This window comes from Lemur catta, chromosome 6 (assembly GCF_020740605.2).
Source record: "Lemur catta isolate mLemCat1 chromosome 6, mLemCat1.pri, whole genome shotgun sequence".
Lineage (NCBI taxonomy): Eukaryota > Metazoa > Chordata > Mammalia > Primates > Lemuridae > Lemur > Lemur catta.
The window spans coordinates 2,740,295-2,758,761 of NC_059133.1; the positions used below are offsets into that span (position 1 = coordinate 2,740,295).

General features: G+C 48.0%; 1 protein-coding gene across 1 annotated transcript in view; it reads right to left on the reverse strand.

The window, feature by feature from the left end:
* TBC1D22A (TBC1 domain family member 22A) overlaps positions 1-18,467 on the reverse strand; it is a 327,765-nt gene that overhangs the window by 120,964 nt on the left and 188,334 nt on the right. Inside the window, 1 exon segment of the mRNA XM_045552759.1 lies at positions 9,419-9,494. Within this exon segment, the coding sequence (XP_045408715.1) occupies positions 9,419-9,494 (76 nt within the window).

Consider the following 18,467-nt stretch of genomic DNA (forward strand, 5'->3'; position numbering starts at 1 on the left):
TCTCAGTTTAAAACACAAAAAATCCCACTCTTCCAAGCTGTTATAGACCGAATGTTTGTGTTTCCCCAAAGTTCACAGGTGGAAGTCCTGACTCACAGTGTGGCTGTGTTTGGAGATGACACCTCTAAGGAAGTAGTTAAGATTCAATGAAGTCATGAGGGTGAGGCCCTGGTCCAAGAGGATTAGTGTCCTTATAGCAAAGCACTCCAGAGAGCTCGGACTCGCTCTTGTCTCTCCCTCATTCTCCCTCCCTCCCCCTCCCCCAGCTCCCACGAGCTCACACTCAGGAAGGGCTATGTGTACGTGTGAGGACGTGGCAAAAGGCAGCCTTCAGCAACCCAACCCCAGAGGAGAGCCCTCAGCAGAAACCAGATCAGCTAGAACCTTGATCTTGGACTTGCAGCCTCCAAAACTGTGAAAAAATAAACTTTTGCTGCTTAAGCCACCTAGACTGTGGTATTTTGTGTTGAAGTCTGAGCAATGTTACCTTCCGGGCAGGAAAACCTTCCTCAGGGCTCCTCTGCCTCTCCCACGTGCTCATACAGCACGCCTGTCCTTCCGTGACACGTCAGTCACTGTGGGAAGCAGCTGTCGTTTCATCTGTGCCCAATATCTATACCTCCCACCGTAAACACCCTGCAGAGGTGGGGACATGTGCTGGGCCCGCACAGGGGCGCAGCAGGCCGGCTGTGGCACGCTGCCAGCCCACTTCAGAAGTCCTCAGTGATGGCCCAAAACCCTGAGGGACATTACAGAAGAAAACACTAAGCGAACCAGGAGCCTTGGGACCCATGGGCAGAAATCAGTGTGATAGTGACATCTGCCTGGGGTTCCAGAACACTGGTGCCCTCTTGGCTCTGGCCTGAAGAAGGGGCCGCTGCAGACTCCTCCACGGTAGGTGCCCTGTGTCATCGAGTGCACGAAAACGTCCTTCCCAGGCTGACACCTGGCTATTTCCTGTTCCTTGTGTGTTACCTCCCTAACTACGAGTCTTGTGAAGGCCAAGGTCCTGTCTGACACTACTGGCTACCCACCCTCCACTCAAGCCAACAATGCTTCCTCCCACCTGTACGTACCACCACGGACTGGTGTGCTGAGCACGAATGACAGCCGGCCCAACTGTCTGGACCGTGGCCGAGGGGTGAGGAATGGTTTCAGACAAAGGGAAGGTCTGTGACAAGGACCCACAGCAGAGGTCTGCGAGCACTGGCTGTGGTGCCACACGGCCTAGGGCCGCTGGAGAACGGGGAGGAGCAGCGTGGGCGAGACAAGAGAGGGAGAGAGTGCCAAGCTGATTAAGGGGCTGAAAGGCAGGAAGTCAGAGCCTCCTACAAGATCGGATCAACAGGGCAACCGTCGGGGCACCACTAGCGGGCCGTCCTCGCAGCTGTGAGCAACACGGCCACAGATCTCGACAGGCCGTCATCCGGGTCACTGCCAAGAAACACGCAGCCTCCACAGGGCAGTCAGTCTCCGCCTGACGTGAAGGTACTCACCAGCGCGGTCAAGGGGTCCGGAGCCAGCCTTTCAGAGAATGCTAATTAGAAAGACAGCAGTGGGCCAGGAACTGGTCTCGCCTAACGAAGAACAGTAGCTTCACGTCAGGGCGGTCACTTGGTGCCCAGCCTCACCACGACGTTTGCACGGTGAAAAGTCAGATGAGCGCAGTTTACTTACAGCTCAGTGCAAGCCCTTGGCCACAAACAAGGATCTCTCCTGGAGGGGACCAGCTGGCCCTCCCCTGACACACAGGCCATGGGAACGTGTAAAAAGGACCAGGCACATCCCAGGGAGCTGAGAAAGGAAATGGCCACAAATTCAGTAACCATGCCGACAGGATAAACCATAACTAACGTGTATGTTGTGTGTAGGTGTATGTACTTACGTGTATATAGGTGGGGGAGTGGGTGTACAGGTGTGTGGGTGTACACGGGTGTGTGTATGTGTATGTAGGTATGTATCTGTGTATACAGGGGTGTGTGTATAGGTGTGTGCACATGTGTGATATAGGGGTTTGTGTGTAGGTGTGTGCATATAGGGGTGCGTGTATGTGTATACAGATATGTATGTGTAGGGGTGTATATATGTAGGTGTGCATACATGTGTATGGGGGCGGGTGTGTGTGTGTGTATATATTTACGGATCTGTGTGTGTCTGTGTGTGTGTATACTTTAATTTCAAATAATGTGTTACATTTAAGGTCATATTCCTGCTGTTATCTGTAACCCCTAGGAGGAGAGGGCTCAGGAAAGGGTTTGAATTCAACTTTCCCGCACTCTAAACTGACCCTTAGGAGGACTGACAGACAGAACGCAGGAGCCCCAGTGAAATCTGAATTTCATTATGCGCCAAATACTGCTCCAGGCATACCTATCCCCCCAAATTGTTCACTGTTACCATGTGGAATTCAGATTAAACTGGGCATTCTAAATCTGTATTTGCTCAGTCTGGTAGCCCTCACCCTTGGGGGCTCTGTGGGGTTGGAAGGATTAGGTAGGAAGGAGGAGTTATCCTCATTTTTTACTACAGGAAAGAGAAAGCAGTTTGGATAAGAAAACTGAGAAAGTACATGTCTGTTGGTTCATGCTGTGCTCCCTACGCAGCCCTGGCAGTAGCTTCCACGCTGTTGCTGGAAATGCCTTTGGGCCGACACTGGCTGACAAGCTGGGTGCAGACGAGCAGTCACTGCCGAATCCCTCCAGCAGTCCCTTCTGGCCAGGGGACCTCACAGCCTCAAGCCTCGCAGAACAACTCGAGGGCAGGGCCCACCAGAACCCAGGGCCCCAGGGGACAGCAAGAGAGCTCCAGAGTCCCTGTCTCTGCCCACTCCCCCCTCCCCCAGAAACAATCCACCAGATTCCCTCCTCTGTGAAGCATTTGTTCATTGTCTGAAGTCCTCTGAAAACGCCACGAATGCACATAACCAAACTGACACATCCCCTGAGAGTGAATATTTTCAAATATTCTTTTGAAATGCTGAAATAAGTAGTCCAAAAGACAGAGCAAATATTTCACCTACACAGACATCATTTATGCCACAAAAGGTGCATGCTGTGGAGTAGCAGGTGGGGCTGCCCCAGAGGTGGGCCCTGGCCCCGGAATTCAGGCTGAGGGGCTCTCGCCTTCACAAAGCCAGGGCTGAACGTGGCTCCTCTGGCCAATCTATCTGGGCGGCAATTGAGGATCACGTGATCTCGGAGGTGACCAGGAGATATATAACAGATGTAATGACAATGAAATGTACATGGCATGTCATTAGGATCCACTGCAAAAATGTGATTTCACCTTCAAATGTATGTAAGCATTTTTGACATAATGTGGAGCAAAAACCTCTCGTGTGCTTTACATGTTGAAATTCTACCAATCAACTGAAGCGTTAACATATACTTATTATTGCAGCAGTAATTTAGTAGAATTACTAAATAATTGGCATGAACTGTTTATGTCATATACAAAATCCTTTACTAAGTAGGGAGCAGATTGACAGTTAATACGAATATTAAGAACATATTAGCTAGATAATTTTAGAATGAACATCATATCCTCTTTGAGCCTACAAATGCTTATAAAAATTTCAGTAACACAAGGCAGGATAATACAGATTAGATGACATGCTAATTCTAATTTTTATGGAGTTGTTTGACATATGCCCTACTCTAACATAAAACAAAATTAACTTTAAGATTTATATTTAATTTTTAGTTTTTTAATTCTAATTAGCCATAAATTTTGTTTGGGGAATTTTTCAGAAATAATTATTCTTCCTGAGCAAAAATGTCAAGCCCTTAAAATTTCCCTACTGAAGTATTTCATAAGATTATATAAAAGAATTAAATTTTGGATAAAACTCCAGACTTAGGCTCTTATCCCTGAAGTCCTTTCTGTGGTAGCGACTGTGGTGCTCACTAGCATTAGTGAGCTTATCACTGCCCACAGCTTCTTGGAAACTGTGACAAAGCAAAATGACCTAAAATGAACCAATTTTACCATAAGCTAATTGATATAAACAAGAGTTAAGTACCTATGGTCATAAAAACATCACCAAACTTTTAAATAAAGAACTAGGCTGGGCACTGTGGCTCACACCATAATCCTAACACTTTGAGAGGCCCAGGTGGGAGGATCCCTTGAGGCCAGGAGTTTGAGACCAACCAGCCTGGACAAAATAGCAAAACCCTGTCCTTATGAAAAAAAAAATTTTTTTAAATCAGCCAGGCGTGGTGGCATGCACCCAACTACTTGGGAGGCTGAGGCAGAAGGATACTTTGAGCCCACAAGTTTGAGGCTGCAATGAGCTATGATGAGGCCACTGGACTCCAGCCTGGGTTACAGGAGACCCTGTCTCAGAAAAATAAACAAACAAACAAAAAATAAATAAATAAAACAATTCTAATATTAAACATGGAAATAAATGTGAGGAATACATACATTTAAGAAAAACTAATAAAAACAAGTAAGATCATTATTTACCCACTTTGTGGTGACTCGGTTGAGAGATGGCTGTCATAGTGGTGAATCAAGAAATAAATGTTTGCAAAGCAAAAACCTGAGCATCAGCTTCCTACCATGTGGTCCAGGCTGGCCACTCTCCACACACACACCCCTCTGCTTCTGGGTCCCGTCAGAGTGACACAGATGCAGGGACAAGCATTCCAGGCTCCGCAGGGGTCGTCCAAGGGGCCAGTGAGACAGCACCCCCACAGGTCCACCATTGCTCCCAGTGCCCCAGGCACGATGGCAAAGACGGTAAAGTGTGTCCAAGCCACACTCAGCACAGTCAGGAGCTATTTTCTGCACAGCCGCCTTTGTCACAGGTACCCACCGTCAACTCTGATGCTGGCTGTGCCTACAGAACCCAGCGATGCTCATACGGATCTCTCTGGATAACTGCTTCAGTGCCCAGCCATTCCAAGGAAAAGTCCACTACCATGCAAGAGACAGGGGAATCCAAGAACCTGCCCAGGCAGGCTAGAGGGCTGGAACCCACTCCAACAACGAGGGTTCAATCTACTTCTGCCCAAGAGAGAAAAAAGAAACTAATTTTGATAATAGATTAAGAAACCAAATAAATGTTTTAGAAAAAAAGTATTAGGTGGGGTTTTGAACGAAGGATAGCACCTTAAATATCTCAAATCCAGCCCTGCCTCCTCAGTGCCACAGCCCTGGCCTTTGTGAACCTGCAGCAGCTCCTCCTGCCCGTCTCCAGCACCCAGATGTAAGCCCTGCCAGCAGGGACTGCCCCAAGGGAAAACCTAATTTCTCCCCTGCTGGGGTGGGAGGTGGCCTGTCGGGGCAGACTGGCCCACTGAAGAAACATTTGTACAAGAAGCTGCTCATTCCACTCCAGGGCCAAAGTAAAATGCTGTTTGGCAGGCAGAAGACGCCAGGCCCTCACCAAAAAACTGTGACCTAAGAATTCAGTTCCCATAGAGCAAGTGATTGTTAACCAGGTTTCTGCTAAGATCTTAGCTGCTGCTCATCCAGGAAACCCCAAACCCTTTTCCAGTTCCCAGGAGCCAGTGCTCGGACGAACCAGATCTCAGACCTGTTCTCAGGATTTTCCCATCCTGGGTGAGGTTTGCTTTCCTGGTTGGTGATTGTATCTTGTGAACTAAAAATAAAATGTGAAGCCCCCTGCTAACTGAACAGACCCCCCTTAGCCAAAGGGACCACTGGACAAACCTTAAAACTGAGTTTCCAGGCATGACGGGATAGGAGGTGTAAAGCACAATTACACATGTGTGTTTTGTCTTCATAAATATCCATGACTCCATAGCTTGTCAAGTATGTATCCATGGCCACCCTGCTCAGTATAAAATCCTGTTCCTTTTTATTTCTCCCTTGAAACACACGTTCCTGGCTTGTGGCTGGAGCAGTATTTCCCAGCTTGCCAGAACCGCCATTGCATTTAAAACCACATGGTTTGGGGGTTTTTTGGTTTGTTTGTTTTTTTTTATTAACAATCTGGTTCTATTTCCCCAAAGCTACCCATAGACTCACTCCTTTTCTCCACAGACTGTTGTCATTGGAGCACCTGACTCTCCCCACAGGTCAAATGCAGGTGTTGATTTGCCTACTAACAGGGGATTTGAAGTTTACAGTAACAGCTGTCTCCTAGTTATGCTGCCAGGGTAGTTTATGTGTGGTTTGATTTGATTTTCTTCTTGATTTATACAGTTTCTTTGAAACAGTGTGAAACAATTCAGATTTAGATGGACTCCTGGAATTTCAAATTCACTCTGGAAGGATATTTTTGCTGTACATAGTCTCTAGGGTGACACTTACATTCTTTTAATGGATTGAAGATATCTTCTTGCACTTTTGTTAAAGAGGTCTTTACTCAAATAAACAGCCATTCTAAGAAAATTATCTTTCTTCTCTAAAAGCTTCAAGAATTTCTCTCTGTGTTTAGTTTAATTTACTATGATGGGTTTACATGTAGTTTTCTTTTGGCTTATTCTCATCAGGATTCCTCTTGAATTTCTGAATTGGCATATTCCAGTAGTTTTGGAAAGATCTGTCATTCTCTCTTTATATTCTCATTTATTCTCTCTCTTCTTATTCTATGACTCCAAATTGCATTGCTCTTTCTAACCATATCCTCTGTATCTCTTGCTTTCTGTAGTTTCCATATTCTTAACTCTTCATGTTTTATTATGGCTATTTTCTTTCAATCAGTATCTTCCAGTTCGCTAATTTTCTCTTTAGTTGTGTCTAATTTGTTAAACCTATCCACTAAATTCTTACATTTGGTTAGCATATTTTTCAATTCCAGAAATCCTATTTGATTACTTTTCAAATCTCTTACGCAAAACTGTATAGCTTCCTATTCCCTGTAGCCATGTCCAAGCTTCTCTTCTCTCATTTCTTCATACACATTCCAGTAAAGATAGCAGTTACAAAAGCTCAATATTTTGTGGGCCTTTTCTATTACCTGTTTGTTCTCACATAAGGAGTCCTGAAAAGATTTCGTTTTGCTTCTCACAAGTATTCTGGGAAACTCCAGCACAGAGTCAACATAATTGAGGATCAAACAATCCTGGTCCTCTCAGATAACTTGAACCTAGACTGCAAGACTTTATGAGAGCTGTATCACTTCCACTTTACCCTGATCTATCACTCTTCTGGGTCTCAGAAGGTGTATGGGCATTTCTCAGATTCCCTATCCTGAGAAAGCTAGGGTTTGACCCATTCACTCCATAAGGATGACAAACTACAAGTCACTTTGGTATTATTTCTTCTGGATCAGGAAATGCCCAACGCCCTCAGAATAACCGTGGCTTCAGTGCTGGCATTATCTCTCTAGGTCCTCGCACTGTAACCCTAAACCTATTCCCTTCTGGGCCACGTCCATAAAACCTCACCTTTCTTAATCAACAAGTCATGAAGGTAATTTCCTTCACTAGAGTGTCCAAATTTTCTGAAACAAACACTGCCCTTCCCCTAGAATGCAGAAAAGCAGAGATTTTTATTTTTAAAGGAATTTTTTTTCTTAGAATATCCTCTGCTCTTAATAAAATCTTTATAGTCCCTACAAAGGTTCCAAGCCCATGGGTGCTCTCTCCAAGGGGTGACTGGTGAAACAGAAGGGGCTTCAGGCAGCTGAGGCCCAGAGACGCTTCTCCCAAGTGGGTGCTGAGGGATGACGGCTCCCACCAGTCAGAGTCCAAATGCTGTAAATTCTATGTATTTCCTGCTTTGAAAGCCTGGGTATTCTTATTGTGAGGCCATCAGAGAAATTCTTGAAGGTTTCATTAGAAGAACAGGAATTAACAGGTTATACAATTTAACCTATTACACCAGCAAATCTTCTCTGTTGTGAAGGACTGATCCTTTGAACAAAAAATTGCAGGATAAAAATGGCCTACTCAAAAGCTAGACTGAAAATAAAAATATGATTTACTAAAAAGTACAGATTTGGTCGGGGCTCCGTTGGTTGTTGTTGCTGGTCTTTTAAACAATCATCCAGCAAATCTGCAATGTGCTTCTTTCTGAACCACAGCACCAGAGAAAATCAATTCAAGTGTTTCCCAAACTGCAGCACTGGAACAAATGAGCACTAACCACAACTTCCCAACCTCTAAGAAAATATAAAATATGCCTTCCAAGGGGCACAAAAGGAAAAGAAGAACCTGCTAAGAAAGTGTAATTCACATCTACTGCAAATCATATTTCAAAGAACTAAATGAGGCTGGGGAACACTTGTGGAAGTGTTGGTAGAGAAAGAAATCCAACTGTGTCCAAACAAGCTCTCGCTGTGAAGTAGACAATGAATGTACATAAATGCACTTACAGAGGCAAAAACCAGAATTTTGAATAGACAGGTTGGAAAGTAGCTAAATATAATACTGAATCAAATAAGGTATGGTTGGAAGAACTGTATAAAACTTCATAATATAGAGATTAGGTAATAACCATCAGATTCAGTAGAGGAGCAAAATGCAGTTTATAACTCGTATGACTCCGTTTTATAATGTCAGGCGGCAGTTTCCCAAAGCAGGTGTCTTTCCCTGAAGGCTGGCGTCACAGTTTTCTCCTGCCAAAGGTGCAGCGAGGGCAGAGGGGTGGTCAGCTGCAAGGACTCTGAAGCCTCTCTCCAGGGCTGAGTTTTAAACACAGCACAGTTGCTCTGTATGTTCAGTGAAATGTTTGCCAAGCTCACACAGGACTCCTTACGAAAGAACATGTCTCTTTTCCACACCCCATCACTGACCAGCTGGTCTCACAAATACACGCCTGGTTCTGCTTGGCATCACTTTGTTAATGCTCTGTTCATTAATTTAACGAACTATCAGGAGAATTATGCCTGGAATGGGCAAGCATTATCTCTCAACCTCCATTTAATTAAACTCTGCTATTGCAGTATGACAGTCAGCACATCGCAGGGGGAATTATTTTAAGGATGAAGGCAAAAAGTATTTCAAAGCCCCCACTTAAATATGAAAGCATAATCTAAAATTGCCTGAGCACACACTATAATTTTTCTATAATATTAAAGATGTTATTTCCAGACTTGGTAATTAATTGGATTCCATGGAGAAATTATTCCAGCATCCTTGATAGAAAAATGATGCACCAAGGCAGGGAACACAGTACCAAAGGACACCCATAAACAACCACTGTCGCCCAGACTATGACAATCACAGGGCTTAATAAGGAGTGAGTGCTGCCTGCCTCTTCTGGTGCATGCTCATTACTTTCCTGCAGAGCAAACGCACTGAATTCTGATTACATCGCCGTAATAAAAAGGAACGAGAGCAGCTCGTGCTCCAGCAGCTGCCTCGCAAGGATACACAGGAGTGATCGCAAGCAGGCCAGGGTGCCACTGCTGAATGAGGACAGTGTCCTGCCACGCCGAGGGCTGGGGGGCCACCTCCCCGTCCCTCAGAGAGAGGGGCTACTCGGGAAGCTGGCTTACCATCAATCCGGCTCACGAGTTCTTCCAGCATTTTCACTTTCATTTGAATTCCAGGTTGGGCAAAGGTGTAGTTGTCCTAAGGAAAAAATAATATTGTGTATCATATGCATATAAAATAAAACATTTTCTAAAGGGGAAAAAGGCAGAATAAAAATGAACAGTTTTATAACAGAACAAATTCACAAATTGACAGATTTTATCCTGAGAAACAAGAGAAGGCACACTGCACGGCAGGGCCCACGTGCAGTGCCACTGAGTCTCCCTGGGAGGAGGGAAAGGCCGGTCCCCCGATGTCAGAGGATGAGCACAGGGACGTCAGGAGCACCCAGTGGCACACGCCCATCGGTAACCGGGATACACCTACATTTAAATTGAACACACAGGCACCCACGCTTGCAGCTCGTTGAACATGCCTGTCTGCAGGAACTGACCACCTTGGTGGCACCTGGACACAAGCACTCAGACTGCTGGGAGCCCGTGGGAAATGGCAAACGTGCCTGGCGCTGACAGTGCCAGCATCATGCCCACAACCCAGGTGCTCACGACACGGGTACTGCATGAGGATAACAGGTAAGCGTGTGACTTTACTCACAGAGATGTGACCAGGTGAACTCAGGCAAAATTCACAAACTAAGACAGGGAAATCTGTGTAGCCTCAAGGAGGAGACAGCCTGGGCAGGTTTAAGCCAAACAGACCAGGAATGGGACTCCAGCTCTATTCCTTAGGAGCTGTGTGACCATGGCAAATAACATAACCTCTCTGGGCTTCAGTTTCATCATCTATAAAGTGAGAATAATAAAACACTGCCTTCTTGGACTGTCTAAAGCTTCAAGGAAATAATGTAGTGGAATGTGGAAGAGGTTTAAAGAGACAGTAGGTGCTCAGGCTCTGACGGGCTGTTTTACTGCTATGGTCACCATCCAAGAGAGCACAAGCACGTGCTGGGGCGCTGGGCCAGAGAGGACTGACACCCTGCCTCATGCCATGGGGGGACACACAGGGCGGCTCCTGTCGGTCGGGAAGAGGAGGGCGTTCCCCACAGAGACTGCCCTGAGAGCCACAGCCAGTGCTCAGGGGTCATCTCCAGGAGGTGGCTTTCGACTGGATGCACACACAGACCTAACACACTCGAGGACAGTGGGTGTGGAAGGCAGAATGACAACCACCCCTAAGACGCCCACGTCCTGATCCCTGGCACTGTGAATGTGTCACCTTACGAAGCAAAAGGGAACGTAGGTTGCGGTTGGAACTAAGGTTGCTAATCAACAGACTAAGACCAGGAAATGACCCTGCATGATGCGGTGGACCCACTGCAATCACAGGGTCCTTAACAGTGGGTGGGGGGGCAGGAGGCTCAGGCAGAGTGACGCCACGTGAGAGGACTCGACCTCCACTACTCACTTCGCAGGACGCGTGGGCCTCTGGAGCTGGGAAAGGCAAGGAATGGACCTACCCGAGCCTCCAGCAGGAATGAAGCCACTCTCACCTTGAATTTAGCCTCAGCAGGCCCATATCAGACTCTGACCTTCAGAACTGAGATAACAAATCTGTGTTGTTTTAGGCCACTAAATCTATGGTAATTCCTTATGGCAGCAATAACTACTAACACAGGAGCTTCAGAGGATGTTCTTTACTGGGGCCCCTAACACCCACCAAGAAATGAGGAAAGAAGGGACTGGGAGGCACCAAAGTGACAGCATTGTGTTCTTGTGCGGACCAGGCTCAGGGTCTGAACTCTCTAGTGAGCAGACAGGGCCTCTGGCCTGGCCAGCACTAGGCAACTAGCTTACAGCAGCTCTGTCCCCAGAGGGGGACACTGGGAAGGCCTCAGGAGCCTGGGCAAGGGGAAGCCAGGCCCCTGGCCTCAGTGAGGTCACAGGTGATGCGGCCTAGGTCTGGACAGGAGGTGCTGGGTGCGGGCACGGCAGCTCACCAGGCACGCTCGGGCCCACTGAGCAGCCCCTGGTCACAGCAAGCAGAGTCACTGCAGCCTTTGAGATGATGGGGGACGACCCTCCTGCCTGTCCATCTGAGGGCATGCGGCTGGGGGCCGGGCAGCACGGGCAGCTCCAGGCAATCGGAGCCAGGAGGAAAGCGAGGGACTGTTCTGGACCCACTGTGCCTTATCGGTAGGCTCAGGACTGGAAAACACTCAGAGAACGACACCCCGGGCGGCGGCCAACCATGCAGACGTGCCCACGGAGCTCACAGGACCTGAACGGGGAAGAAGGATGACAGAGCACACAGCAAAGCTATCAGCCCTCAGGAGGCCCTCGGTCATGGGAACAGCACGCACAGGACCTCCAGCTCCCGAATCCAGGAGGGAGACCCCAGGTGAGACAAAGTGGAGCTGAGAAGACAGCCTTCAGGCCAGCAGTTTCTAAGGCCGCAAAGTCAAATGTGAAAAGTAGAAAAGTATGTGACAGTCTTCACTCTCTAAGTGCTTCTCCCTTCCTCCTCCCTCTGTCTCTGTCTCTCGCACGCACATACACACACACACACACACACACACACACACACACGCGTGCACGACATTTCCTAACAAGGGCAGGTGCAGCAGCCACCATGGCACAGAACTAAAAATGCCTACAAGGCATTGAGGATTTTTTCCCCAGAAATGGAAAATGAACAGAGTCAAATGTACCCCCTTGCTGGGAGATTTCTCCCAGGAGGATTTCAAGTGACAGGCTCTGGATTCCAAACTGTCACATCTCTGCAAGAGTAAAACCAGGAAGAGCTCCGTTTGCCAGCTTCACTTAGAATGACGCCCAGGCCCTACTGTGATTTCGGGCGGAACGAAGGACGTGCTCTGGGAACAGGATCTCGTTTAGGATGACTGCCCGGGGGGCCAGGGGATGATTTGTTTTCTAGATTTAGTGAGCCACTTCTGTGATAAGGGAGTGGGTCCTCCTAACGTCTGAGCTCTGGAGAAGCAGGGGCGGTCTGAGACTCAGCACCCAACGGCCGGGACTCTGGGCCCTAAGCAGCAGCCCTGTAGCTGAGACGTTGAGGACTAACTCTGAGCTTTAATATATTTGAACTTTAACAGGAGTAAGAAATTTTGGTTCTGGACGTTAACTCCTTTGAATGTCATCATCTTTAGACCTGAACTTGCAAAGGTTAGCCTTTAAGACTTAATTTCTCCCCACAGACTGGATAACAGAAGGAGATTTATATTCAAATTTGGGGCATACTGTGTTGTTGGAAGTTTATACGCTGTCATTTAACCTCACAGAGGAATTTCTGATGAGCCAGGTTGCACAATATGGCTGGACAGAATTAAGGCTGAGAAATAAACTAGAGGGTGTGTTTGCAGCCTCAGGTGCACAGAGGCCTTCCAGACTATTTAATCAGCGTCCTATTCCGACAGATCTCAGAGCCATCGAACTGGACTGCGGATCTCCTCCGCGCGGAGGGAGGCACCTGGCTGAGCAGGGGCCTCGTGGTTACAGGATGACAGACAGACCTGGGTGTGCTCCGCGGGCGGGGCCAGCTGTTGCCTCTCCCAGACTCTCTCTGCCCCAGAAATACTCGCCCCAAGGAGGCGACTTATGCACTGCTAAGCCTGGGGGATAAGCGGGCTGTGGGCTCAGCCCCCTGCCACCTGAGAGCCCCCGTCCTCCGCCCCAAGGCTCCGGTGCATGTGACGATGGCTGTCGGGGGTGGTTGTCAGGGGTGGGCGAGCCTGAGCGGTTCCGGAGTCAGTCAGCCGGTTTATGGGACTCTCACACTAAGAAAGGATTTCAAGCCTCTGATTTAGCAGAAATAAAAGTTATTCTTTGGCTTCCATCTGTCACTATTTTGTTTTATTTCTCAATTTGTTCAAAACCAAGGTAGAGAAGATGAGTTCTCAGAAATCCAAACGATGAGAAAAGAATGACACCTGAGAGCCTATAAAAAAAAAAATCCATATTTTGAAAAGACCTGCAGAGACTGGCGGGCACAGCCCTCACGCTGGCTGCAGGCCGAGGACAGGGACGACCAGACTGCAACAGCGACCGCAGGACTGAACCGCGGAGGGCGGGAACCGCCACAGCCGAGGCACAGAGGAGGAGGTCAGTCTGGACCCTCCGGTCTTGGGCAGTGAGTCCGGGCTGCAGCTGACCCTGCTCGGTGGCCAGGAAGCCTCCCAAGGGCCCTCCAAGGACACAGAGACCACAGCTGAGGAATCAGAGCCAAATGGCTGGGAAAGTGTGAGGAGAAAAGAAAGTTCTGTGTCCCCAGCCACAGCCGTTCCTCAGAAGGCACTCGCCACTCTGGCCCTCCCAGCTGCCTGCTGCTGCCGCCCGGGGGGCTCCCAATGCCTCCGGGCAGACCACAGGTGCTCACCCCAGGATCCCCCCGCCAGCACCTCCTCCACACACCGAACACACCCCACACTGCAAACGCCGGACTCAGAAGCCGTGTGCTGCATGAATATGTGAATGGGCAGAAAGACAGGGATTAAGCAAGAATAATGCATACTCATAAAAATATTAACACTATTCCCTTCATAAAAAGTAAATGTGTATTCTTTCTAATTGGGATTTTTATTTTGTATCTTTCAAAAAGGATATAATTCACAAAACTTACGGGTCAGAGGGAAGAAAGGAAGGTCTCAGGAACACAATGACCTTTTAGGAAACATTTTACGGAAGGTAAAGTTGGTATTAGTGGGGAAAAATCAAAGAAAACACACTCAGCGTGCCTCACGTCTGTCGCCATTCCAACACAGACCCCTGGCAGTGACAAAGGACACGGCCTGTGGTCGCCAGTGGAAAGGCAGAATCATCTGAAAGCGCATTTCAGGGAAGAGCGAAATATAAATTCCTGTTGGCTTAGCTGGAAAGACCCAGAGCCCCCCCAACACACCTGGAGCCCAGAGAGAATTCAGAACCCTCCCACATCCCTGATGAACAGCTCTTCCAACTGGACCAGGGATCCACCCCCCCACCCGAGTCCAGCACCCCCTTTCTAGGACAATCTCACTCTAACCAAGTTTCTTGCCCCTGCTGAAACCAAGCCTGCCCTCTGCACCCAGGCCTACACCTGCCTCTGAAACACTCAGAAAGTCCCTTTTGCAAACAATGGCAGCAGAGGCTTCCATTTCCTTCAACTCTGAAAGAGTCCATTCCCCTTTCCCTCGGGACCATCTGGCCCACAGCTCTGGACGCAGGACCCCACATGGGCTCTGCTCACGCAGAGGACAGGGAGCTGGGAAGCCGACTGCCACAGCCGCACGCAGCGCCCAGCCATTAGGACAATCGATGCACGAACCCAATACAAGACAGAACCACATCAGACTGTTAGTTCTTTCATCAGTTCAGTAAACACTCATCAAATGCCTCCTACATGCCAGAAAATTAAGTCCTGAGTATTAATGGTGTACAAATGAGTTAAACACAGCAGGCCTGAGAATGCTGTCCTAGAGAGGCCTGCTTACAACCTAGTGTCTGGGAACTTGTTTCTGGAGGGTTCCCGCCACTCCCTGACTAGTTGGAACAGCTCACTGCACCCGCCTGTGCAGTGTGGTTTGTGCTGAGCACGCTGCCTTCTGGGAGGCTGGCGTCTGGCACGTGCCCCGCAGAGTGGGCCTGTGTGAGCAGCCCCAATAGCACCCTGGGCGCTGGGTCTCTAACAAGCTTCCCCAGCAGCCAACACTGCACGTGTGTTGTCACGGCTCCTGCTGGAGGACGCAAGCGTGTCCTGTGTGGCTCCACCAGGCTTGAACCCGGTTTCCTCTGGGCTTCGCCGGGTGCCTTTTCCCCGGCTGAGTTTGCTTTGCATCCTCGTACAGGATGCATCGCAGCTGCGAGCACAACTCTACACAGGTCCTGTGAGTCACCAAGCCTGGAGTGTGGTCTCGGGGTCCCCTGACACAGATGGGGAGAAAAGCAGATAGGGCCCTTCTGTCCACAGAGATGAGAGTCTGGTAGATGAGCAGATGTTCACACATCATGCAAGCACGCATGTACTGCTAACTGTGATCTGGGAAGCAGCACCATCACAGCACAGAACAGGGCGGGCCTGAGCTGAGCTGGGAAGGATGGCTCGAGCACCATGGGCAGAGCCCCGGTGGCAGCAGGGGGCACGGCACATCCCATGAACAGAATGAAGGCCAGGGCGGTGTGTCAAGAGAAGACCAAATTCTGAGGCTGGAGGGCCATTTAGGGACTTAACAGTAAGACCAACACAAAGCGATCAAATGAAGTTAATGAAATGGAAACGGAAAGCCATTGTGGTTACGAGATTTGCATTTTGTAAAGATTATTCTGGCCGCAAGGTACAGAAATCACAGAATGGGACCAAAGAGGATACAGGATATCTGTTACGAGACAACTGCCATCATCTAGGGAAAGTAATGACAAGAGCTTCTCGTGACAATGTGGTCAACCCCAACTGCACAAATAGCTGTCGACTGACCTGGACTGGGTGGCTTTTTGAACCTGAACGTAGGACTTTCCATTCATTCCTATTAGCCTGTTCATTTGATCGGTTCCCGGCTGGCATTCTAGGCGCTGGACTCATTCTGAATCTTGATTGTGTCATCTATCACATTAGCTGTCCCTCCAAGCTTAGAGGCACTGGTTACACTGATCCCTCAAAGCCTCCATTACAGCCTCCGGGAAGGGGAGAGAAGGACAAGGCCAAGGACAGCCTGCTCTCAGAAGTCGCTCAGCGCAAAAAGGCGTCGTAAAAAATATATCGAGCCTTGTTTAACTCCCCGCTTTCCCACCCGCTGGCTTCATTTCCCTGCGCTGCTGTCTTCCCATCTGCAAGATGGAGAGAGGAAGGGCCCATCACAAAGACATGGTGGGTATGAGATGAGTTACTGAACCTAAAAGAACCTACAGCAGCGTCCACACCAATATGAGCCCACCCTCTCCGACTGGCATCGGTCACGAACAGCGGCTCAGGCTGCAGGCCCCCACCCACCATGCCGCAGGAACCAGGGCCTCTGCACGCCACATGACAAGTGGGGGATATGCTAAACACTGTTCCCAGACACGGGCCAACCAGCACGGTAAAGTGGTATCACACACAGTGTGGAGGGTAGTCCGTGACAAACTGTAGATGAGCCCTGTGAGCAGCAGAGCCACCTCCAAAACAAGGGAGGGGAGGAGAGGCAGCCAGTAAGTCAAAGTGAAAATAAGCCACCTGCATGCAAGAAGCCAGTCTGGAAAGGCTGCACACTGCATGACTCCAGTGAAGTGACACTCTGGAAAAGGCACAACTACGGGCACAGTAAAAAGACCAGCGGTTGCTAGAGGTGAGGGTGGAGGGAAGGATGAACAGGGGTTTTCAGGGCAGGGAGACTCCCAGGGAGGATGCCTTATGGTGGACACACAACATTCCACATCTGTCAAAACCCACACAATGTGCAACACAAACAGGGAACTCTAATGCAAACCGTGGACTTTCGTTAATAGTAATCTATCAACATGGGCTCATCAACCGTAACAAGCGTGCCACACTAATGCGAGACACTGGTGACAGGGGACACCGGGTCAGGAGGGCATGTGAAGGAGCCTGTGGGAGGTCTAACTTTCTTCTCAATTCGCCTTGAAACCTGAAACTGCTCTAAAAGCCAAAGCCCACTAATTTAAAAAATACTCAAATCATCCAAAAGGAAGGAGGAAAAAAGTGAAATTAAGAAAAGATGAAATATAAATGGCAACCTAAACCACAACCATATAATAATTACATTGGAAACATTACATGAATATATACATATATAGACTAAACACACTAGAAGGATAAGAAAGCAAACTCCAAGAATAAGCTATCTACAATAAGTACCCTTTAAATAAGTATATACATGTCATGTCTCTGTGTTGCATTTTGGTATTAAGCATTCTCAAAATATTTCAAACTTTATTATTATTTTACCTGTTATGGTGATTGGTGATCAGTGATCTAAGATTTTACTATTGTAATTGGTCTGATGCATGACAAATCATGCCCATGTAAGATGGGAAAATTGATTTATAAATGTGTGTTCTGACTGCTCCACGGACCAGCCATTCCCCCATCTCCCTCCCTTTCCTTGGGCCTCCCTATTCCCTGAGACACAACAATATTGAAATTAGGCCAATTAATAACCACACAATGGCCACTACGTGTTCGAGTCGAAGGAAGAGTTGCACAGCAACCCACAGCTAGCAATGCTGAAGCTCAGTGAGGAAGGACTGTCAAAAGCCGAGATAGGCCAAAAGCTGGGCCTCTTGCACCCAATAGTTAGCCAAGCTGTGAAGACAAATAAAACGTTCTTGAAGGAAATTAAAGGTGCTACTCGAGTGAATACATGAATAATGAGAAAGTGAAACGGCATTATTGCTGATACAGAGAAAAGTTTAGTGGTCTGGGTAAAAGATCAAACCAGCCACAACATTCCCTTAAGCCAAAGCCTAATCCAGAGCAAGGTTCTAACTCTCTTCAGTTCTATGAAGGCTGAGAGAGGTGAGGAAGCTGCAGAAGAAAAGTTGGAAGCCAGCAGATGTTGGTTCATGAAGTTAAAAGAAAGAAGCCACCTCCGTAACAAGCTACAAGGTCCTGATGTGGAAGCTGTAGCAAGTTACCCAGAAGATCTAACTAAGGTAACTGATGAAGGTGGCAACGTTAAATAGATTTTTAATGTAGAAACAGCCTTCTATTGGGATAAGATGCCATCTAGGACTTCCATAGCTAGAGAGAAGTCAGTGCCCGGCCTCAAACCTTCAAAGAATAGGCTGCCTCTCTTGTTAGGGGCTAATGCAGCTGGTGACTTCAAGTTGAAGCCAATGCTCATTTGCCATTCTGAAAATCCTAGGGCCCATAAGAATTAACCTAACTCTGCTCTGCCTGTGCTCTATAAATGGAACAACAAAGCCTGGATGACAGCACATCTGTTTACAGCATGGTTTACTGAATATTTTAAGCCCACTATTGAGAACTACTGCTCAGAGAATAAAAGATTCCTTTCAAAATATTACTGCTCATTAACAATGCACCTGGTCACCCAAGACCACTAATAGAGATGTACAGTAAGATGTACATGTTGCTTTCATGCCTGCTAACAATATCCATTCT